General features: G+C 45.2%; 2 protein-coding genes across 2 annotated transcripts; both read right to left on the bottom strand.

The window, feature by feature from the left end:
• Positions 1-1,251: 1,251 nt before the first annotated feature.
• LOC143102841 (serotonin N-acetyltransferase-like) lies at positions 1,252-2,307 on the bottom strand. Its single transcript, XM_076266655.1, has 3 exons — positions 2,166-2,307; positions 1,770-1,924; positions 1,252-1,557 (listed from the first exon to the last, which is right to left on the bottom strand). The coding sequence occupies exons 1-3, from the start codon at positions 2,305-2,307 to the stop codon at positions 1,252-1,254; spliced, it is 603 nt and encodes a 200-aa protein (XP_076122770.1).
• A 2,645-nt stretch (positions 2,308-4,952) lies between these two features.
• Positions 4,953-22,442, bottom strand: LOC143102021 (sphingosine kinase 1-like). Its single transcript, XM_076265359.1, has 5 exons — positions 21,936-22,442; positions 15,952-16,101; positions 10,755-10,849; positions 10,333-10,448; positions 4,953-8,634 (listed from the first exon to the last, which is right to left on the bottom strand). The coding sequence occupies exons 1-5, from the start codon at positions 22,360-22,362 to the stop codon at positions 7,653-7,655; spliced, it is 1,770 nt and encodes a 589-aa protein (XP_076121474.1). The 5' UTR covers positions 22,363-22,442; the 3' UTR covers positions 4,953-7,652.
• Between the last annotated feature and the right edge of the window lie 652 nt (positions 22,443-23,094).

The following is a 23,094-nucleotide window of genomic DNA, read 5'->3' as shown; positions in this document are numbered from 1 at the left end:
GGATTAGGTCTGAAAAAGGTGACTGACTGTGACGCAAGGTGAGACAAGGTGGGAACTCCTGGCTGGAGTGATTTCTCAGGGCTGTGATGACGGCAACCAGATTAAGGCCAAGCAGAAGCCACTTTCACTCAGCAATTGATCATGTGGTTGTGTGTTTACAAATACTGCTGGAGATTCTGCAGTCAATATTAATGTTTAGTGGTAAAATTGATCCCCATTAGAAGTGCTTTAAGAGATGTTTACAATAGACCCCCCCCCCCAAAAGAAAAACAGAGACACACACACTTTTTTTGCATATTTATTACTACAAAATTAGTTTACAAAAGTTGAAATCAGTGTATCAAACACACATACCATTACACATTTTTTTTAAAACTGTAAACAGGTTAGCAATATTGATTTCAGTAATATTGTACACATTTCAAGCGTGGATAGATACATCTCAGATGGGCATATAAACATTTCAGAAGCTGCATTTAAACAGAGGTAGTGAAAAAACAAATCCCTCTTATTTACTCTCCCAATACAATGTCCATAGTCTTATTCTAAATATAAATAAACAGAAGCATACACCTGTTCACAGAATCTGCTTGCAGACCAACACAGAGCTCCACCTGTAAATCCCCAGATATTTACTATAGCTAATCCCCTCTAATAGAGATAAAATAACTTGTCTTGATCTGCTAAAGTCCAGTGACGAATGACGTCAGTAATGGCTTTATGCTCCAAAAATGCTATGAGTGCAGAGGTCTTATTACCAGTAGACAATATCTCACAGTAATCTCAAACCTACACTCAATTTCTGTTGAGCCCAAGTCAGACTACAACTGATGCAACTGATGAAGGTGTAAACACCTATACATCAGATTAAATGCTATTGACTATGTGGGCTAAATATAGGCCTAGTGTTGTCTTACCTGCCATGGAAACGGAACTGGTTGTGCACAGGTAAGTCCATCATAGCATTCAATGTCAAGCAAAACCAACAGTGATGTTCATCTTTATGTAAGTGTTTCTACAAGGACCCACTTCCTCTAAAAAATGGCAAAAATACAGACAAAAGTAAGGCCTACTGACTCATCTCTCCTCCAAGACCATTGCACTGACTTGCACTGACACAGCAGGTATCATATTCACTGATTTACAAAACCAAAACAGTTATAAGTTAGCTTTTGCAAAGCATTTCAACTGTAGACAGAATAGAAAAAGTATGTACTACCATGAGCCCCCTACTTCAACGGTGGACCCAGGTTAGAACTGGCTATTACGCCGCACAAAGGCATGTCCCCTAATAGCACACTGCATTTCTATGAAGGTAAGCTGTGCGACAGTGATGGCACAGGGTCCTACCACTTTGAAGCCAGACTTCTTGTAGAATGGAACCAGGAAGTCTTCACACATGAGTACGGCGCGTCGCACATATGGCAGGCAGCGCAAGTACTGCTGGTAGCGCCACATCAGGATAGGCCCTTTCCCCTGCTGGCGGAAGGTCCGATGGACGGCCAACACATGAATATGGACCGTGTGGCCATGTGGCTTGTGAAGAGTAAGTGCGTCCTATTGTCAAAGGACAAAAGATACAGTTGAATTATATAAAAAAGACAATAGTAGCCTACCTATGTAGGCTATAAAATTAATATAAAATGATAGGCTACTAGGCTATATTGTGTTAATGCGATAGCCTACTTTATCACTACTTTTGGTAGTTATGCGTAATAAATAGGCTAGGCCTACAGCGATATAAGAAGATTGTGTCAACATAGGCCTACTGTGTTTAACCGATCCTCGTCCCATAGTGAACCGATGATAAAGGCGACGAGCCTGCCCTGCTCAAACCATCCAAGAGACAGCTCAGGACACAGAGTTAGAAAGTGACGGACTTCGTCTAGGTGGAGCGGACAGTCTCCAGACACGGAGATAAATGCTGAAAGAAAGTTACATTTTTATTTGAACTGGGTTTTAAGGAATCAGATACACACTCTAAAAAAAACAGTAATTTGTAGGCCTACTGGCTACAGGATTCAGTGAAAATTCCACTCCAAATTTGAAATGCGCACCAAAATGTCGCGTCATCCAGTCAGTCAAAAATAACATTGTTGCTCTGGTTTCGGTCAATGTATTTCATATTTGATTAAGAGTAAATTAACATTAGTTGGAATTCTTACCTTCTCTCTCAATCTCAAAAACACTGATAGCGTCCTGCGGATTGAGCGGCCGAAATTCGCTCGCTGGCAGCGTATGCCGACGGTGTCGCCCGGGGGACTCGATTACGGGTCTTAGGAACGGTCGTGTAGTAGTTACAGACATTTTTTTATCTGCTCTGTCGACCCTCTGTCTACGTGTATCCTCTGTAGTCCTCTGCCTTGCGAGTCCCTGGTGATCACCTTCAAGCCTGTTTTAACACCTCAGGAAGAGATTAAAATGTAGCCTATGACTCATTCAACATGGTTATCCTGCTGCTTATTTTAGCGAGCATTTCTGTTGAAAATGGTGAGCTCTGTAAAACAACAATTCTTAAAAATACCGGTACATTTACAGCAAAACTAATCCTAAACAAAACTGTTCACCTGACTCTTCCCAAATAGGCCTATGGGGTTTATGATACAGCAATCTCTCTCTCTCTCTCTCTCTCTCTCTCTCTCTCTCTCTCTCTCTCTCTCTCTCTCACACACACACACACACACACACTCACACACACAAATGTGATTATCACGTGAAGAGATTTTATTTTCTGTAACGCTGAGCTTTTAAACTTATTTAGCTAATTGTTTTATTTCAGGGTATAGGGGCCAGGGTATGCAAACGCTTTGCGACTATTCAAAATGTTTTGCCACTATATGTTATTGTAGCCTATGTTGATAATAAAACAAGACATGCTTTTTCATGGGCAATAATAAACAACGAGATGAAAGTGTTGTTTGGAATGGAAAATCAACGGAAAATCAACGACACATGCACTCCACGATCTCCCTGGAAGCAGAACATCACTGACAGCAGCATCTTAAAACTGCCATCCTGGACCTGTTGTGTTGATGATAGCACATCACAAGAATGCACTGTTGTGGAGGGCATTGGGGGCCGTTTCCTAAGTTACTTAACCCTTGTAAGGTGTTCAAATCTTTGTTACTCAGCCAATGTTCCCGGGTCTGGTGGACCCACCACATTAGTAGACTTTTAAATCAATACAGCTATAACAATTTATGTAAAAATACTTAACAGATGTTTACTTTAGCTCAATTACCAATGGTATAGGTATCAGTTATGGTTCATATTTGCCATTTACCCCGAGATCACATTTATGATCATATGATCATTTTCGTTTTTTTGTGAGAAAACAAGGCAATTGATTTTCTCAATTATAAAAAGGTAAAAAAATATATAAACAAGATTTTTCATCATTATTTGTACTTATTTCTAACTTAATCAGAACAGGTGAAAGTGCTTGAAATGTAACAATTTGTAACTTTGTATGGGAATAGCAGATGCAGAAAGACAACATTCCCGCAGACAGACACAGACACGCACATACACACATACGCACAGACACACACAGAGACTCATACACACAGACACAGACACACACACACAGAGGGGGGGTGTACCATGTGCAGTTATTGAAAATAAGGTATTTTTATGTTCTTCACAGAAAATGAGCCAAGGCCAATGAGATTGAGTTAGAAGAAATAATAAATAGCATAATTCTTCTTTTAGCAAACATTGAAAACATATGTTAACACATATGGAAATGGAATGTTATATTAATTTTGAATTTGATGCCAGCAACATGTTTAAAAAAAGTTGGGACGGGAGCATGTTTACTATACTGTTCTGCTTCACCTCTTCATTTAACAGAATTCTGTAAATGTTTAGAAACTGAGGAGACCAGAAATGCTGTCCCATTACTCCCCAATAAAAAAATCAGTTGCTCAACAGTATGGGGTATTCTTCGTCATGTTTTTCATTCCATTATGCACCTAATTTGACAAATCTAGACTGCAGACAGGCCATTTTACACCTGGACTCTTCATCTATGGAGAAATACTGTTTAAATATGTGCAGAATTAATTTTGCCATTGTTTTCCTGAAATATTCAATGTCTTCCCTGGAAATGGCATTGTCTGGATGGCAGTATATGTTGCTCAAAACCTGTATACAGTACATCATTCAGAATTGATTGCGCTTGCCAAATGTGCAAGATGCCCATACTGTAGGCACTAATGCTCCTCCACACTGTCATAGATGTTGAGTTTTGAACTGTGGACTAAAACAAGTTGAATAGGTTGGATACTTGGATAGGCTTTCTCCTAGCCCAGATAAGTCCACAAATTCCAAAAAGAATGGCAAATTTTGGTTAGTCTAACCACAGGACCTTTTTCCATGTTACCTCAGTCCATTTTAAACAAGCTTAGGCCCAGATAAGACGGTGGTATTTTCTGTATTATGTCTCAATACAGTTTTGGCTGGAGATTTGCAGATTATTGCATTCTGTTTTTATTCACATTTTACACAACGTTCCAACTTTTTCTGTTTGGGGGGGGCTTTTTGCATCTGTGCCCAGGGGCCCAATGGCTCATTATCCGTCCATGCTTATCATATAAATCAGTATAAGTATAAGTATATATACTCTTTTGATCCCATGAAGGAAATTGGGTCTCTGCATTTATCCAAATCTGTGAATTAGTGAAACACACTCAGCACACAGTGAACACACAGTGAAGTGAAGCACACACTAATCCCGGCGCAGTGAGCTGCCTGCAACAACAGCAGCGCTCAGGGAGCAGTGAGGGGTTAGGTGCCTTGCTCAAGGGCACTTCAGCCGTGCCTACTGGTCGGGGTTCGAACCGGCAACCCTCTGGTTACAAGTCCGAAGCGCTAACCAGCCCCTATCAGAATTACATTGTTAAAAAATCATAAACCTACCAGACAATGTGATTTTAAATTTACATTTTAGCTTTATTTTCTTCATCTCAGAATCTGAAAATAAAAGAATGTTATTGATGAATGAAAAAATATAGAATAGAATATATCTCTTGATTACCCAGCATAACAGTACAGTATGTGACAATGCCAACAGTGCTAAAGCCTTACACTTGCAATCAGGAATGCTGGCCAGTCACCAAACTAAAGAGAAATTGATCATCTTGTATACTTCTTCCAAAAGAAAAAAGAAGTAAAACAAACAAAATAGACACACAAATCAATAAAAGCACAGGCATTTGTGTAACAGTGGCTTCAATTTCACTAAAGACAGATTTGATAAGAATAAGTCCCTTCACCAAAAAAAGATGAGTAACATTCATAGAGCCACAAGGTGGTGCTCTCTCATGGCAGAGGCATTTAATCACTGCACTGTTGGGATTGCATAGCTTGTCATCACGTTGTGCTTTATTTCCCTAATGTGCATATGCCCCTGCACATATGGCTTAACCTGACCCATTAGATTATAACAGAAATGACATCACAGTCTAGAGCAGTGCCACGGCAGAGTTCACTGTGGCTAAATTGCACTAGTTCTTCAGGGTTGGCACCATCCCTGGTATCTAGGAGAGAAATGCTTGAGTGAATTGCAGTCTTGTGTGCTACCTTTCGCTTTTCAAGGCAGTTGAAGAGGAAAGCTGGCATCAGACTAGTCAGATGATAGCAGATGGCTGCAGAGCAGCACTCTAATGCAGTCTGATCATGTATTAAATTTCCATGTCTCTGATGCAGCGCACTGGCACTGCAAAGCGTAATCTTATGATTGAGCATTTTTAGACCACATAGCAGCGTGAGGGAGGGGGAAATGGTTTTCGTAGGGCTTGGACGGCAGTCCACACTGATTGGTTCTGTGGTCATAGGAGCGTGACCTAATGTTAGTAATAGGCCACTGGAAGAAAATGCTTACACGCTCTCTCTGGAAAGCAAACATGTATGCATTAGCCATTCCTGTAACATAAGGCGGTTTCGTTAATGACTAATATCAGTACAGTACCGTGCTCAGTGAAGTACAGTACGTTGTCCTTCAGTAAGTGTGCTTCTTTACCAACCTCTACTTTTCCTCTTAGAACAATGAGTCATCTATTTGATTTGGTCAGTTTTTATATATATAGAGATAATGTTTGTGATAACTGATCTCAGTGCAGTTCTATGAGTTCATTTGATGAGTTTATGACTTTCATTTCTCATTCTCCCATTATGAGAAACATGGAGGAAGCTCAGTAAAGAGACACCTGGAGTCTGATGTCTTAGGATACTCATACTCATAAAGTAAAGCTAAAGAAAGACAGCATCCCATCAGAATCCAGAATGCAGTGCTGAGCTATGCCTGCTAGCCCCCTCCCTTATCCAGTGTAATACTACGCTTCTGGAACACAGAGATAGGTATGAACTGCATTCATCGACAGAGCTGTCAACCCACCTATGACAGATCTTCTGCCTCATTGTTCTAAACCCCAATCTAGGTCACAGATCTGATTCAGGACCAGTGGCGTATGTGTGTGTGTGTTTTATGCCAGCATCTTGCATGCACAGGGATGGATTACTGCACGGGCCTACCGGGCCCAGGCCCAGGGGCCCAAGGGATCAGGGGGCCCTTGGGCCCAAGCCTTTGCATGGAATCATTGCCTCAATATCAACAAATCAGGATGTAGGCTATGAATCTGATTGAATTAAAGTATTGGCCATCCCCAAAATGCACCAGAATACAGGAAATCACATCAAACAAATAAACCCCACATATGCGACAATTAGTGGGGGGCCCGTAATGCATCTTGGCACGGGGGCCGAAAATTCATAATCCGCCCATGTGCATGCATCAAGGCATTGGTGACCACTTGTCTTTTTTTCAGCGTTTTGGCATGGTGCCTGTTGTGGCCTGGGCAGAATGGCCCTCTCCTGCTCTGAGCCTCTGGAGGGCAACAACTGAATGGAAGCACTGAGGGGAGCAAATGAAGCAGCAGAGGAGAGCAAATGAAGCCGAGAGTGTGTGTGTGTGTGTGTGTGTGTGTGTGTGTGTGTGTGTGTGTGTGTGTGTGTGTGTGTGTGTGTGTGTGTGTCGTGAAGGCTGCATCTCATCTCTTTCCTCAGGCTACACAGCAGCACCATGCCCCTGGAGGGTGTGTGGTTGTGTGAGTGAGTGTGTATGTGTGTGTGTGTGTGTGTGTGTGTGTGGTTGGGGGGGGGGGGGGGGGAGTCACAGAGGCGTGAGGACAGGTCTCAGCTCGCCTTGAGTGGAGTTGGGTCCTCACGCCTGTTGTCATGGCGTGCTCCCCAAGGATGGGAAAAAGCACCCTGCTCTCCTCTTGACACGCTTTTCGAATCAGACCAGAGAGCACTCTAATGCTGTGACCTTACAGACATAAACACACACACACACACATATACATGACCAGAATCATTTCACTGTGATTCCACAAGAAGAGAAGACACTTTCTGAAACATAACATAAAACCAGTTCTATCATTTCATTGCCCCAAGTAGAAAAATAAATAACAGGTCAGGAATGGAACTTCTTTTCACCCTTCTTCCTGTAAAAACTACAAATGTCTGACATACATTGGCACTTCTATAATTCACATGGCACAAAGACTTGAGCCTTTGCTCTAAAGTGCTCTGGAACCTAATCTACCTGCTAACAGAGATCTATCCCAAAACCACACTCACTCAGCGTCCCCTTAGCTGGAGATAAGTCTGGCCACGCTGCCGTGGATCTGCGCCTGGATGGGGCCGCACTCCACCTGCTCCCCGTCCACGGTGAGCGCCCCCTGGGTGGAGAGGGGCTCCAGTCTCAGGGCACGCACCTGGCGGTACACCAGCTGGGGGCATTCACAGGCCATGTGCGTGCCTTTCTCCATGGCCAGGAAGAGACGCAGCAGGGCTGCCCGCGAGACCCCCTCCAGCACGTAGTAGAGGTGGATGCAGCCGTCCTGGGTACGCGCCTCCGGGGCGGCCTGCAGGTCCTCGGCCAGGTAGGACTGGTACATGGCCAGCACCAGAATAAAGCCCGTCTCCGGGATTTGCGTCCAGTCCGCGGGCACCGGCTCATCCAGAGGGGACAGGAGAGAGTCCGGTGGGCCCTTGATTAGGGATGTGGTCTGGTCAGAGCCGGCCTGGAGGAGCTTGATGGCGTTGTTGGAGGCGTTGTGGAGAGTGTTGTTGTCGTTGGGCGATGGGCTGCTGCTGTGGACAGAGTTTTCGGGGCAGAGGGCACTGCAGGGCGGAGAGGAGTCCGTCAGCGGTCCGCACGACATGGCCGAGCAGAAGGATGAGTTGGGGGAGTCGGGCGGAGAGGTGGAGGGAGAGGAGTCGTTATCGGACGACATGGTGGACGTGGAAGCCACCAGTCTGGCCACTCTGCCCTCCTGCTCCGCGGCTTGCTCCTGGTGGACGGGCAGGAAGGCCAGGCGGCCGCGGTAGGAGCGCAGCGACGCCAGCCGCACCAGCGTGCCCAGCAGGAAGCGCAGGGCGCCCGCCTGCCGGTAGCGCTCGCTCTCAATGTCCACGTCGGCCACAAAGCCCCAGGCCAGCGCCAGGAAGGAGAAGAGGCGCTGGCCCGAAGCCAGGTGGACCGACACCAGGTCCAGCGGAGACAGCAGGCCCTTGCACAGCAGGAAGCCGCAGCTGACCAGCAACTCCTCGCCCAACAGCATCGGGGTCCTGGGGACGGTGGGGCACAGAGAGAGATGAGGATGAATACACACTAGAGCCTGACCGATATGGGATTTTAAAGGCCAATACCGACTTCGATATTTCAGATAAAAACCGATAAACGATAAATCATCTGATATTCATTTTTAACAAACGCAATGTAAAAATTATATTTGTAATATTTAGCGCATTGAAAAGTTCTGATCAAGGTGGGATATTGTGTTTAAATAGGCCTACCTATCTGGTATCCTAATGAAAGGCTCTTATACACTAAATTATTAAATAATTATTATAAATATTAATGAATATAAGCATCAGGTCTTTCAGGTCTCTCAGGCTTGAACCGCACTGCAACCACGACCAAGCTAGAGAATACAAGGGATGCTTGATGCGAGCGGTTTTGCGCAGAAATACATTGAAAAAACAAGTTGACATAATTTGTGTTTAAAAGGGGAAGTGGAGGCCACATGTTTACTACAAAGTATCAGAAATAGGGTGACCACCAACTAGACCACACCATGCAGGAGGACAGGTTGTGTCTAAAGGTGAGGACAAATTGGCCAAGATGAGGACACCTCTCAATTTCTGGTTCTGGAGGGAGCCACACTGGTATGCTGTTGATGTAGTCTATCTATATTGCAACTAGATTACTGTAGGCCTACCGCATAGCGGAACATAATATGACTGATGCACGGTGCTGCATGTACTATCACACAACACTCACACAACTTCTCTGCATCACCTACTTTTACAACTCCTTGTAAACTGCAGTAAGAATGGGTTATAATAAACCTGTGAGGCTACCAAGATAGACTTCAGCACCCTCTGCTGTCAATCAGACCAGAGGCTGCACACACACAGGACAGAGAGGAGGGAAAACACAGGAAGGGGTCAACATGAACTAACGGAGATGGAGGGGCACTGGAATGTTCTAGACTAGAGTGACACTGATTTTCGCACACAGACATTGAACTACAGACTATGAATCAATCACTGAAAGAGAAAGAAGCTGGTGATGGAAGGGTGTGTGTGTGCATGTGGGTTTGGAAAGAGGGGGACTTGGAAAGAATGTCATCAAATATAACATGGCTGCAAGTGGTGGAAATAGTGAAAGCAACTGTTCACATACACATCTGGAATAGAGACTGTGACAACACCCACTTTGCATCAATTTAGATAGATAGATAGATAGATAGATAGATAGATAGATACTTTATTGATCCCCAAGGGGAAATTCAAGAAATTCAAATTAAATTTAAATGTGTTATAGAGTGTCTTTGTACAGACTGTGGAAGGCAGAAACATCACATTAATGAGCCTCATGCTCACTTGAACACCACTTTGAATATGCATGCTCTGCTGAAAGTCTTGTAAGACAGCCTCGGAACTCTTTTCAGGCTGTCATTCTAATCATAATACCCTCCCCTCCACCTAATCTCACCGGCTATTGTTCTGCCAAACTGTGCCATGATGAGGAGGAGCCCACAGTTAAAGACCTGAGAATACAGGATGGATTAAAACTCTCAGAGCTCCTTTGAGGACACCAAAGAGCCAAGTCACCTTCCTCAGAGCACTCCGCTGGCCTCGGCCAAGTGCTGAAAGTGCAGCGAGTCTTTTTGACAAACGACCCTGTCTCTGGTCTGGGGAGCACATTTATTTGGCCCCGGTTGCGCTCCATGCATAGAGATGGCATATTAGTGTCCTCACCCGGAGTAATGGTTGACAGAAGCTGCCAGGGCGTTGCCCGAGCCTCCGGGTAGGATGCCCAGCGGCGTCTGGATGGCCACCTCCCAGTCCTCTCTCTCCATCAGGCCGTTCACCACCTGGGGGGGCAGCCAGGAGATTGGGGAGAAGTTGCAATGTTTGGACCAGAGGGATTGTTGAGTACACATGAACTGGCACATCAGTGAGAGTTTATTCAAATCTATTCAAACAAAAGCAAATACACACACAGATACACATACACACACACACACACACACACATACAGACACACACACACACATACACACACAAAGGTTCACATCATCCTGCCTACCTACAACAATCTCATTAAAAAGCTTTTTTCTTTTGAAACATTCCCATACTCACACATACATAAATTCACACACATACACACACACACACACCTCAAAAAGCAGCCCATCTCCTGACAGAATCACCAAGGCGTCCCACTGAGACAAATCAGCCTCTCGCACTAGCTCCCGTGCATGGTTCTGGTGCTCTGTCAGAGAAAAGAGAACAAGAACAGAGAGAGAGAAAGAGAGAGAGAGAGAGAGAGAGGGGGGGGGGAGAGAGAGGAGACGGGGAGATAGTATGTAAGAAATTGAGCACAAAGTACAATGAAAAAAGGGAGGACAGAGATACTGCACTGAAACAAAAAGTGGATGAAAGGACTACGGGGTGATGTGGGGTGAGGGGCAAGGGCGGTGTGTGTGTGTGTGTGCGTGTGTGTGTGTGTGTGTGCGTGTGTGTGTGTGTGTGCGTGTGTGTGCGTGTGTGTGTGTGTGTGTGCGTGTGTGCGTGTGTGTGTGTGTGTGCGTGTGTGTGCGTGTGTGCGTGTGTGTGCGTGTGTGTGTGTGTGTGTGCGTGTGTGCGTGTGTGTGTGTGTGTGCGTGTGTGTGCGTGTGTGTGCGTGTGTGTGTGTGTGTGCGTGTGTGTGTGTGTGTGCGTGTGTGTGCGTGTGTGTGTGTGTGTGCGTGTGTGTGTGTGTGTGTGCGTGTGTGTGCGTGTGTGCGTGTGTGTGTGTGCGTGTGTGTGTGTGTGTGTGTGTGTGATGAATGGAGAAGACTGTGGTGGGAAAGGACCCCAGCACCCCTTCCCCTCCTCCCCATGGGACCCCCTGAGGGGGAGATCAGAGTGATTAGCGTGCCAAACGTGGGATTCGATTTCCTCTTATCAGGGCCGAGCCACAGAGAGCTGTGAGGTGCCAGCAGCTTAGCGCAGCGCGTCCACCGGGGCTGATTTGGGAGTCTGACTAAGAGCAGCGGCGATCGAATTAGTCCGGCTGATTTAATTTTGTCCCCCGCCGTCCTTGGGCACGTTGGACAGCGGGCGCCGTTGATGGGATAAAGACCCTGGAACGGTGGCTTGTTATCCGTCACTCGTTTTCGCGTGGCTCTTGTCAGGCCGGATAAATCCCGACACTTTGAGGAAACCGTCCCTTATTGAAACGCAACCCATTTAAATGGACGAAATGGACAGAAATACACTGTTCAGGAATCTCTCAAGGACTACTGCACCTTCAACATTCTACTGAATGATGCTATGCTCACATAAGAGCGCGTGTGAAAACTGTATACGGCTGTGACATTAGAATTAAGCCTCTGCTCAGTCCTACTTTATCAGAGCCCATTTGTTTACTTTTCCTTTTTCAATTCAGCAGCAATGTAGGTCGCCAGAATGTTTCTCCAATTAAAATAAACACTCACCATCACCATCACCACCACCACCACCACCTCCACCCAGCCCAGAGTCTCACATCTCTTCATGAATATTTACTCACAAACACTGGAATAAATGTGTGGCTCTCTCTGACACGCATGAGGAAATAGCTTCGGCAGCCCTGTCTGAGCAGTGTGCCCTCTGTCATCTCTCTCCACAAGGTGAGAGTTTATTTTGTTTTAAGTGAGGACAGGCTGTTTGGTATGTATGAGGTGGGAGATAGTTAGCATAGCCGTTCTGCATTACTGCTGTTGCTGCTGCTGCTACTGACAGGCCCAGATACTGAGGAGAAGAGAGTCCTGCCGACTCAGCTCAACTCAATCGTCCTGCCTTCCCCTCCACTTTTCTCCTCTCACTCACTCCTGCCTGTTCTCTCCATCCACTCTCCTCTCCTCTCACATCTGCAATCCGTTCTTTCCTCTCTATTTCATCTACACTTCTTCGTGCATGTCATCTCCTAAACTCCCCGTTTCTTCTCACCTCTCCTGGTCTCCCATACTGCTGACTCACCCATCATGGTAAGAGTGCAACGGCTCACACTTTAGAAGAAATTAATCCTAACACCGTGAACGGACGAAAATGAAAAAACTCAACATTCTATTAACACTTAGCAAAGCTGAGCGGAGTGACAAATTACATAGCTGCTGACTGACTGACCACTAAGGCCTTGGGAGACGGGGGCGGGGCGGGGCTGGGCAGCAGACGCAGGGCAGCTCTCTCTCTCTGTGGTGCTCTGAAGCTGCTTGGTGGCAGCTGGCTCATATTTTCTCTCTATCAGCGGCGCAGAGTGACCTAAGACGACCCGAGCGGGCGCATTGCATGCTGCAGCCGCCTCTTCTATCTCCTGCTACAGCGCATGACAGGACTGCAGGGGAACATCACTGCAGAGGGACACACACACACACACTACACACACACACTCAAACACAGACACACACACAAACAGACACACACAGACACAGACACAGACACACACACACACACACACACACACACACACACACACAGGGAGAGAGAGAGAGAGAGAGAGAGAGGGGGGGGGGATGACGTGTGTGAGTCTAATGGCCATTCTCATGTGCAAACCCCTGCACACACTGCACACAATCATGTATGTGTCATCTGATCCTTATGGTCCTTAAACATGTCCTGTGACACCCAAATGCAAATGTTGACACACACACACACACACACACACACACACACACACACACACACACACACACAAACACACACACACAAACACACACACACACACACACACACACACACATCATATGCAGAGCTGTAAATAATTTCACAGTGAGAGTTGTCATCTCAGCCACTTGAGAATGCATACAAGTGCAGACTCTTTCATATGCTGCTGTGCTGCAAATACTCTGCCATACACACATGCATTTTACTCACACACACACTGACACAGACACACACACACACACACACACACACACACACACACACACACACACACACAAACTATGCTGGCTCCAACAGTATGTGTCTGTGAGGGAGGCTCTGCTGAACAGTATACGTGTCTGTGAGGGAGGCTCTGCTGAATGTGTCTGTGAGGGAGGCTCTGCTGAACAGTATGTGTCTGTGAGGGAGGCTCTGCTGAATGTGTCTGTGAGGGAGGCTCTGCTGAACAGTATGTGTCTGTGAGGGAGACTCTGCTGAACAGTATGTATCTGTGAGGGAGGCTCTGCTGAACAGTATGTGTCTGTGAGGGAGACTCTGCTGAACAGTATGTATCTGTGAGGGAGGCTCTGCTGAACAGTATGTGTCTGTGAGGGAGGCTCTGCTGAATGTGTCTGTGAGGGAGGCTCTGCTGAACAGTATGTGTCTGTGAGGGAGACTCTGCTGAAACCAGCAGTGTTAGAAGCAAATGAGCGGCGACAGCCGCTCTCTGCTCCTATGACACCGTGACTTGCATTAAGCCAGCAAACTTTCTCTCTTCTTTTCTTCTTTTCACACTGCTTTCTCTCATTCTCTCCACAACCCTCTTATTCCCCCACCCTTCTCTTCCTCTCCTGTCCTGCTCCCTTTTCCCTTTCTCTTCTCTATTCACATTCTCTTCTCTCCACTCTATTGATTCGCTACTTTCTTTGCTTTTCTTCTTTCCCCTTAACTCTCCTCTCTCTCCCCTGGTGATCTCTGACGAGAGAGAGAGAGAGAGAGGGAAAGAGAGGGAAAGAGAGAGAGAGAGGGGAAGAGAGAGTGAGAGAGAGCTGCCCATGTAGAGCATCGCATCGGTAATTAGACTGTGCTCATTCATTACCATCCAGCTGCTAACCATCCCATGCTGCTGTAGGATCGCAGAAATGGGCAGAGAGCAACATTCTCTCACATGCCCTCCCTCTCTCTCTCTCTCTTTCTCAGGCATCCCTCTTTTTTCCAGAGAATTGAACAACACTAAAAGGATGCCAGAAGCTCTAATAGCGGACCAGTAATTTTCCGAGTAGATGCTACAGTTACAGTAACCCTGTCAGCACGGCGCGCATCTTGAGGGCGCTGAGAGATCTGAGAAGAGAGGACGTGTACATTACAATTGATTTTTAGAGACAAAAAGCTTTCCTGGCATCACCCCCCCCCCCCCCCCCCCCCGTCCCCTTTTCTTCAGTGCAGCCACAAGCCCTCAATTGTACAGCCAAAGGGTTACTCAGAGTTCAGTAGATCTGAATGAATTTTTGAGCATTTTTGAAAGGCACTCAGGGCTGGTGGTGGTAGCAGGTTGTTGACAGTCCCATTGACCTCATATTATGATTCAGCAACTCCTTTAACCTGCCCCGGTTTGTGATAATACGCCAGGGTCATTCACTGCCACTGGCCCTCAATTCAAAAGTAAACGCAGCAGCACAATGGCATTGGCAAGTAAATACTGTAAAAGACAACAGGCACAATACATACTGCTTCTGTTGGTGTAATGAATTACAGACCAGAGTGTGGTAATGATGACTAGGGTACACAACAGGCTCAAGAGGCATGAAGGTGTGTGGTAGTGGTGAGGCCAGAGTCTACAGTGCCCTACCTGGGAGTGTGCTCTAACCAATGACTAAATACAGTCATTGACTGTAACTGTCACACTGACACACACTGTTTCACCCACATCCACTGGCAACGCTGGGTGTGGTTTGGGTGTGTGAGATTGCAGGTATGCGAGTGTCAGCTAGAGGGGGTGCAGTTGCTGAGTTCTGATGTTGCTGAGTTCTGTATGACACTTTGTGTGCACTTGAATTTCCCCTTGGGGATCAAAAAAGTATCTATCTCTCTATCTATGTGTGAGTGAATCAGAGCTGGGTGTGAGAGCAAAAAAGTGTGTATATGTGTGTGCGTGTGTGTGTGTGTGTGTGTGTGTGTGTGTATGTGCATGTGTGTGTGTGTGTGTGTGTGTGTGTGTGTGTGTGTGTGTGTGTGTGTGTGTGTGTGTGTGTGTGTGTGTGTGTGTGTGTGTGCGTGCATGTGTGTGCATGTGTGTGTGTGAATATGTGCGCGTGTGGACTTTGTGACCTGGGCTGGATAAGTCAAACTAGGTGCTAACTGAGATTAGGAGTGTGAATTCAGAAAGGTTTCTGGGACCTCTCTCTACATCTCACTATATATAGTATGTACCAGACCAGCATTCAGTATTACAGCACAGAACTCATAATAGTTAGTCTCTGACTATAACATGCAGAATGATATTATAAGCCTGGTCTTGAATGGGTGAGGGTGAGGGATGTGATAAGAGCCAGAAGCACAGGTGTGAGTGTGGGTTGGTGTGAGTGTGGATGTGAGGGTTCTGCAGCAGGGGGGTGGATGTAGATGTGCAGGTGTGGGCCTCAGGGAATCAGGTGTGGGCCTCAGGGATTGCGGGCACTTGGATGCAGAGTGAGCGAGTCAGGGACTGACCGGTGATGACCAGTGTGTGGGGGACAGCAGCCTCGGTGAGCATGCGTTGGATGTGGGTGGTGAAGAGGGTCATCGCTTGGCCCCGTCCACTGTTGGGGTTCAGCAGCAGCATGAGCCGGCAAGGGCGACGCACCTCACAGTACACGGCACCTGACACGGGCAGAGGAGAGAGAGAAGAGGAGGGAGAGAGAGGGAGAGAGAGGGAGAGAGAGGGAGGCAAGGAGAGAAGAGGGACAGATATGAGTGGAAAAACACAGAGACCAAAATAAACACAATGGAACAAGAATGAAATGAGAGAGGGAGCAACAGAGATAAGGAAAGAATGAAGGAAGAAGGACAAAAAAGAAATAGACAATATCAACAACATTCCAGTAAAACACATTCAGTTGAGCTACACCTTGGGTCCTTGTGTCTCCAAGCATCATCCCTCATTGCATGCAGAACTGTTATCACCGAGGAACATCATTTAAATGAGAGCGAAAACAAACAAAACATCAGCACCACGGCCAGCGGCGCTGCTAGACAAACCAAAGACAGATGCCTTGTCCCGGTCTCATGCCAGATTACGAAATCCTCTCGTTCATGCTCCACCTGCTCGCTCGGAGGTGCGTGGAGGCGAGGCGAGGCAGTAGGATGCAGGCTGGGTAGAGCGGGACGTGTAGAGCAAGCTTGACTCGTTCCCCATTACATATTGAGGAAGTTGTAGGTCAGACCTGGGAGTTAAACCTGTTCCATTTGCTGAATGACTTTGCTGAATGACTGTACTCTGCAACCCCCAGGCAAACCCATGGCAGCTATGAAAAGCTGTTAAGCGGCCGCTTAACCAGTCTCTCTGGTATGACAGGTGGGAGATGCTGGGGGGACTTTTGAGAGAAAATTTTAATTTTCGACACTGAAAGATTCTCCACGGAAGAAAAAAAAAGTTTTTGTAAGTGTTATGATTGAGATATATCACTGACATTTGACCACCCCTTTCAGCAAGCTTGAGGTCACTGTCAAATGCCCCCTAAAAGCTTGTGTGAATGCGGATGGTGACAGGGCCACTGCAGTGAATAGGAGCTGGCTGTGAGATCAGCGATGCTTGACCCCGTTTGGCTAATTGGGCTCTTGGGAGGGCCCTTTCCATGCCGCTGCACTGCCCCCAGCACTTGACATCCATTAGCTGCTGCAAACGAGACTGCCAACATAGCATTCACTTCCTCAAATATTCCCATTTATCCTCCACAAACGACTCCTCTTACTGACCGGGGAACAGCCGGTGTTGCTTTACATCTCTTTCATTCATCCATGATAGCTTTCAGTTAACATAGTAGGATTGATTATTTTACGCTTGTGAATGTGTGTTACATTGTTTCATAGAAGATAGAGAGAAGTCTGCACACCTTGATAGGTCATACTGCAGGTGCAGCTATTTTCGCAAGAGCAACTTTACTGTAAGAGACAAAGAAAAGCACAACACTGCTTGCTCCAGAGGGCAACCAATTTGCTAAAAAACTGATGTTTCGATCAGTCAGTCCATTATCAGAGCCAGACATTCACCACTGTAAAACAGGCACAGGAGGCCAAGAAGGTGAAATATCTGCCGCTGTCGTCCTCTGAAGCCTTGAGTTTCCGGATGCCTGAACTTCCTTACCTCACAGCTGTTCAGTTGGCATGGGAACAGAATACTACATCACATGTGAATTTTACATTAGGCACGTACCAAGTTCGCTCATGGGGCTCTGACAGTCCTTTGTTTCATCACATACAATCCTCAGGCTGCCAAAGGAAATAGGGCTTAATTGCTCCAAATAATTGCTTTCTCTCCCTTCACTGACTCACAAAAGCATCCGAAACACTATTGGTGTCAAGTTAATCTTTCATATGTAATCGGTTAATATGCCGCTGTGAGCAGTGAGCTGTTACTGTGAGCCACTGATGACCTGCATTTCAAAGCCAGAGCAGATTCTGGATTGGACTCAATAATTCATGGTTTGGTGCCCATGCTCTGAGTCACATTGACTGAGACTCTGCCGTGGGTTATGTCTCCAGCTATTACACGTGCTCCCCCCTCTACTATTATCCACCATGCTGTCTGCTAGTTGGCAGTCGGTGTGGTCGCAATGGATGAGCACATCCCAGAATGATATCATGGGAAACTACAGTATTCTTTACAGAGCAAACCAAGACTGAGAAGTCATCTGAAATTTGGCACAATAAATATGTCGGGAGGTTTATGCATTTCAAATACGAACACTGAAATGAATCCATATTGTGCATATTCTTTTAGATATTTACATATACATACATGCAATTTGCTTTAGTAATTCCTAATCATCAAGTTGTTTAAGAAATGGATGAGTAAAGTCCACTAAATGCACAAATACTTTTAGACAACCGACAGACTGAATACACTCCTGCCACAAGTCACGCAGGAAAAGAGGGCATTCACTAGTGTGACCACATCAAACATCGCCCAGAGTCAAGAACAGAAACTGCGTGCAGGCTTCTCATCCTGCCTTGGCCTCCAGTAGCTTTCACATCCATGTGAGCAATGCGTCACAGGCGGAGCTGTCATCTCCACCAACAAGCCCCAGCCTGGAGGTTGGAGGTGGAGGCCACCGAGGCGCTATATCGTGCCTGAGCACTGAGGTCTGACAGCCCATCAGACTGCTCCACTCCTGGGCAGAGAGAGGGAGAGAAGGCAGGGGCCCCTAAGGAGATGGAGCTGAGGTCAGAGGGCAAGGGCTGTGTACAGAACGTCGCTGTGGCTCCTGTCTTCGTTGCAGAGAGATACTGCAGCATCAGCACAACACGGCAGCATGACGCACAGCTGAATCTGAGCGATGGATCTGCTGCAGCCTTTTCATGGCCCACGATCCTCTTTTATGTGTGGAAGGATTTATGATTATTTCATTTAATCTTGTTCATCTAACCACATCTGTCTCCCATCTATTTAATGCGGATTATGCACACACACACACACACACACACACAAAACGCATATACTGTACATTTACTTTATACAGCTGTTATGTTATGTAGTTATGTCAAGCTTTGGGTCATGCAGATTTTACATTTTGCATGTACGTGGAGTTGGTGTTAGGCACCGTCTCTTCTCCTGCTTCCTGATAACTGTTTAGGGATCTGTGGCGTTCCTATCCAAGGAAATGATAACTTATTTAAAGGAGAATTCCGGTGTGATATTGACCTAAAGTGTGTTGAAACATGATACCGAGTGTGAATATATGTCTCATAGCCCATCTCGGCTTGTCCCCTGCACTCCAAAATCTGGCGCTAGTTAGCCGATGCTACCAACAGCTTTTTCAATGGTGGTGCTTCGGCATCGGGCTAGCCATGCAAATAAATCACAATTTCACACCATTTACGAGGCTCAATGTATCTCCACACTTCATTGGTAGACTTCCGAGGGCCCTGACATTTAAAACGAGACATTGAGAACTTTGAAAAAGCACTGGTAGTTTACTTACAAGACGATTTATACAGACAGTATCTTCACGAAGTTTAGCGTTTGCAGCCATCTTAAATTTAGTCACGATAAGTCGAGCGACGAGTAAGAATGAACAGGTATGATAAGGGATCAGATTCCAAAAATAATTCAGTGGAAATGCATGGATTCTAGTTGCTGCTACTGGAAGAAACTGGAATCCATGCATTTCCATAGAATTATTTTTGGAATCTGATCTGATGAGTAGACAAAAATAGTTTAAATTTAACTTCAGGGATCACATGGTTAAGGATTTTGAATTATATATATTTTGATATAATTTGAAGTGATAATGCTATATATATTTATAAAAATAATCTTGGAGACAGTTTGAGAACCACTGATTTAGACTATTTAGAACCTAATTTAAACAAATTAGTGACCACAAATAGTTCAGTCCTATAGTGTCATTCTCGTGTGTTCATTCTCATTTAAGAAATGTGAAAAGTGTTCAACATACATCCACAGAAATGATGTACAGGAGCCTTTATACTATTAAACTCTTTTCCGAAACAACAGTCTACAGTGAATACTTTTCACTGCCCTTTAATACTTTAAGGCTCAGCATCTTTAGTGTTATAATATGTAATTAAAACTACAATTGAAGCCCTAGGTCTCCTGAGTCATCTATTGAAACATCCTTTCATGGAGGCTCCCTTCATGGAGTGGCTTGCTGTGAAAACTAATTCTGTTCGATTCTGACACGCAAAAAATGTTCCCTTTCATAGGCCCTTATCTAAAATGAAAAAGACAACCGTTGCGAAGCGTTTAAATTGCTTCACAAAACCCCATTTCTGCTCACTTTAATGGAGTCACCTAAAATACTTCTTGTATTACTGTAATGGCTTTAGCAGTGAAGAACTAAAACCAGGTCCTGAAAGTCTGTACTCTTGACGTATATGATACGTACTAGGTCGGTAAGGCTTCTGGACCACAAACCTGAACATGGAAGGATGCAAATTCAGTAATTAAAACCGAGCTTAAGTTTAAGTGTGTAGAAGCCGCTGGTCTGAAAATAATTGGTGTCCACTACTTCACTGAACCATATGCTTTAATGAGTTGGCCAGAGCCTATGTTTTTCTCTTAAGTGTCATCATTCCCTGCCCCAGGATTGTGCATGCTATAAATTAATCATGCTATTGCATCATATGTGAGGCATGTTGAATATCAAAAGCTCTATAATATCTTAGTTCGTGTGAGATATTCATATAATAACTGCCATTTTCAAAGTTTAAAAAGGCAGTGAGAAAGATAGTGCTGATATGTCATCTCAGGGTCACATTCCATATTTCATATAGACAACGCAATATTTTGCAGCAAATCTTTTCCTTGATTTAAGGTTTAATCTATTTCAATCCATATATCACCAGAATATTGATGTGTGTGGTTAAGCCTCCTCTGACCCTCTTAGGCAAGGTTGAGTGGCTGACCAGTGAGGATGATAAATCACAAACTCCCTCTGTCCATTCTGAAAGCCCAGAGCAGTTCTTCTTGGACACAGCTGATGAATTCCGACGGGTCAGATCACTCAGTGTCAGCCATCCATCAACACCAGCTCTCACTACCAGCCACGTCATTCCAGGTGACCCTGTTACATCCCACATCTGACTTGGTTTGGATTAGGACTATAGGGCCCAGATTTGAGATTTAAAGGTTTCAAGGCTGTCAAAAGAGATCTCAGGACACTTTTTAGCTTTTTTAGCAATAAGGACTGTCCTGAGACCATTCACAATCCACAAAATGCTGATGTGACAATCAAAAGTAATTTGACTTAAGTGTTCAGTAAATGACAACTGCTATGGAGCTCTGTTTTTGAGCCTATGAGCCTGCTCGATGTCCAGCCAAACCCCCAAAATATTTATCACTGCTGGTTCATGACATAAATAGCACAGTGCAGTCACTGAGAGATTTCAGACTGAAGGTACTACTGTACCAATCTGGAAAGTGTGAGTCTGTTTGAGTAGGCTAAGCTATGCTACACCTACATTCTAGGTGACTTTTGTTAGGGCTCAACTATGTTATTTCCCCCAGTAGCTATGATTTAGATGAAAACCCTGATCCCCCTCAACAGAAACCAGATAAGATAATCCACCAAAGATCTATGCAAATTATGAAAAGGTGCTAGCCATTAAATCATTATTGTGTAGCCTTTTATAACCTTTTGATTGATTTCCCAGCTTAAGGAAGCATGCTTCATAGCCTGGGGGGTGTAGGCTACACCTCTGAGCAGGTAAGACAGGTTTATTGTTAGGCTACTACCAAGTCTTGCGAATTCTTTCACATGGCAGCCAAACTTAAACTAATGGACTTACGGAAGTTGCCTATAGCCTAAACTAGCCTGTGAATGCCACTATGTCTATGCTACCAAGTTTACAGTAAATGTCCAAATCTAACTGCTCAATTCTCTCTCAAATTCACTCTCAGATAATATGTAGTAGGAAATCAAATTAGTAAAAAAAAAAAAAAAACTAGGCTATAGTAGAACATGTTTTCTCACCATCACGCCGAGGTAAATGACGAAATGAAGCATCCCTTATAGCTCGAGCCCACCGTTCAGCCTCCTCGAGGTTAGCGCTAGGGTCCTGAGCGAGCGCAACACGAAAGCATTGCTCTAACCTCTGGCGGGCCATTGCTGAACTCAACCATCTTCTCTTAAACGGATAAAAATACGCTGAAAAGTAAGCCGCGGTGTCTGCATTGTCCTCTCCTTTAAATGCATGACAACCGATACAGTCATTCAAGTCGAAAACCACCTTGCCCTGTCCAGGTGACGAAGTGATCTTCTGAACTGTGAGGGCATGATCCGTCAAACTAACAGAACATCTAACTTTTCCATTAAGAATGTCTGTGAACTCTCCATAGAGTAATCCCACGATCCCGTTGCGGTGATGGGATGGATCCGGTTCGGTTTTGTCTCTGTCCATCCCGCCTGAGTAGCGCTCCGCGCTCCGCAGCGCAGACCGGTGCGCGGATGGTGCTGCAGTCTGCGGCTGCAGGACTTTCTCTCACCCAGCTGTTCTCCCAGCTGAAAGATCTCTCCCTAGTGACAAAAAGGAGGAACAGCATACGGAAATTATGTGACAGCTGTCTGTTGTTTTTTAACCTGTGCATATACATTCTAAAGTTATTGTGCAATATGCTACATTTTGGGATGTGGACTTGCCTACATATGAAGTAGACTATAATATATCTATAATATAAAATGTAAGTATAATATAAAAAAATACAAACAATATGGTTAGTCCACCTATTTAAAAAACTGTGATCTGTCTAGACCCATTTACTAATAGGCCTAAACATAGGGATATTCAGAGCTGCAGGGATGAAAGTTTGATTTGCTATTGCTCATGTTGGCGCTGATCGATAGGCTACTGATAGATGTGGTTTCGTGGAAAGTAGGTCAGATTAAAAGCTAAACTCGTTCAGTTGTAAATTAATACTAATGAGCCTGCTTGGAGCAACAAAGTCAGCCTACTCTTATGCTCACCGATGTATTATGCATTTCACAGATTCATTAGGCTACACCAGAGCTCTGGGCTACATTTAATTTGATGCAGAAGGGTGAACACTAGTCTCACAATATCACTGGTTAGAATAAATCACGTGACTATCTTGCGTCACCACCTACTATAAACCCCAGTGAGCAACATTACACC

This window comes from Alosa pseudoharengus, unplaced genomic scaffold, assembly GCF_046254945.1.
Source record: "Alosa pseudoharengus isolate Yale_2024_CS ecotype anadromous, Long Island Sound unplaced genomic scaffold, YU_APseudo_1.1 YU_APseudo_1.1_scf_4, whole genome shotgun sequence".
NCBI lineage: Eukaryota > Metazoa > Chordata > Actinopteri > Clupeiformes > Clupeidae > Alosa > Alosa pseudoharengus.
The sequence above is the reverse complement of the archived record's forward strand: the minus strand, read 5'-3'. Positions and strand labels throughout refer to the sequence as shown.

Coding starts and splice junctions, on each gene's coding strand:
- LOC143102841 (XM_076266655.1), bottom strand. CDS start 2,307: ATGTCTGTAACTACTACACGACCGTTCCTAAGACCCGTAATCGAGTCC. Junction 1,925..2,165: donor TTTTGAGATTGAGAGAGAAG/GTAAGAATTCCA, acceptor ACTTTCTTTCAG/CATTTATCTCCGTGTCTGGA. Junction 1,558..1,769: donor ACGAGGATCGGTTAAACACA/GTAGGCCTATGT, acceptor CTTTGACAATAG/GACGCACTTACTCTTCACAA.
- LOC143102021 (XM_076265359.1), bottom strand. CDS start 22,362: ATGGACAGAGACAAAACCGAACCGGATCCATCCCATCACCGCAACGGG. Junction 16,102..21,935: donor TCATTTACCTCGGCGTGATG/GTGAGAAAACAT, acceptor TGCCCGTGTCAG/GTGCCGTGTACTGTGAGGTG. Junction 8,635..10,332: donor TCTGTCAACCATTACTCCGG/GTGAGGACACTA, acceptor CACCGTCCCCAG/GACCCCGATGCTGTTGGGCG.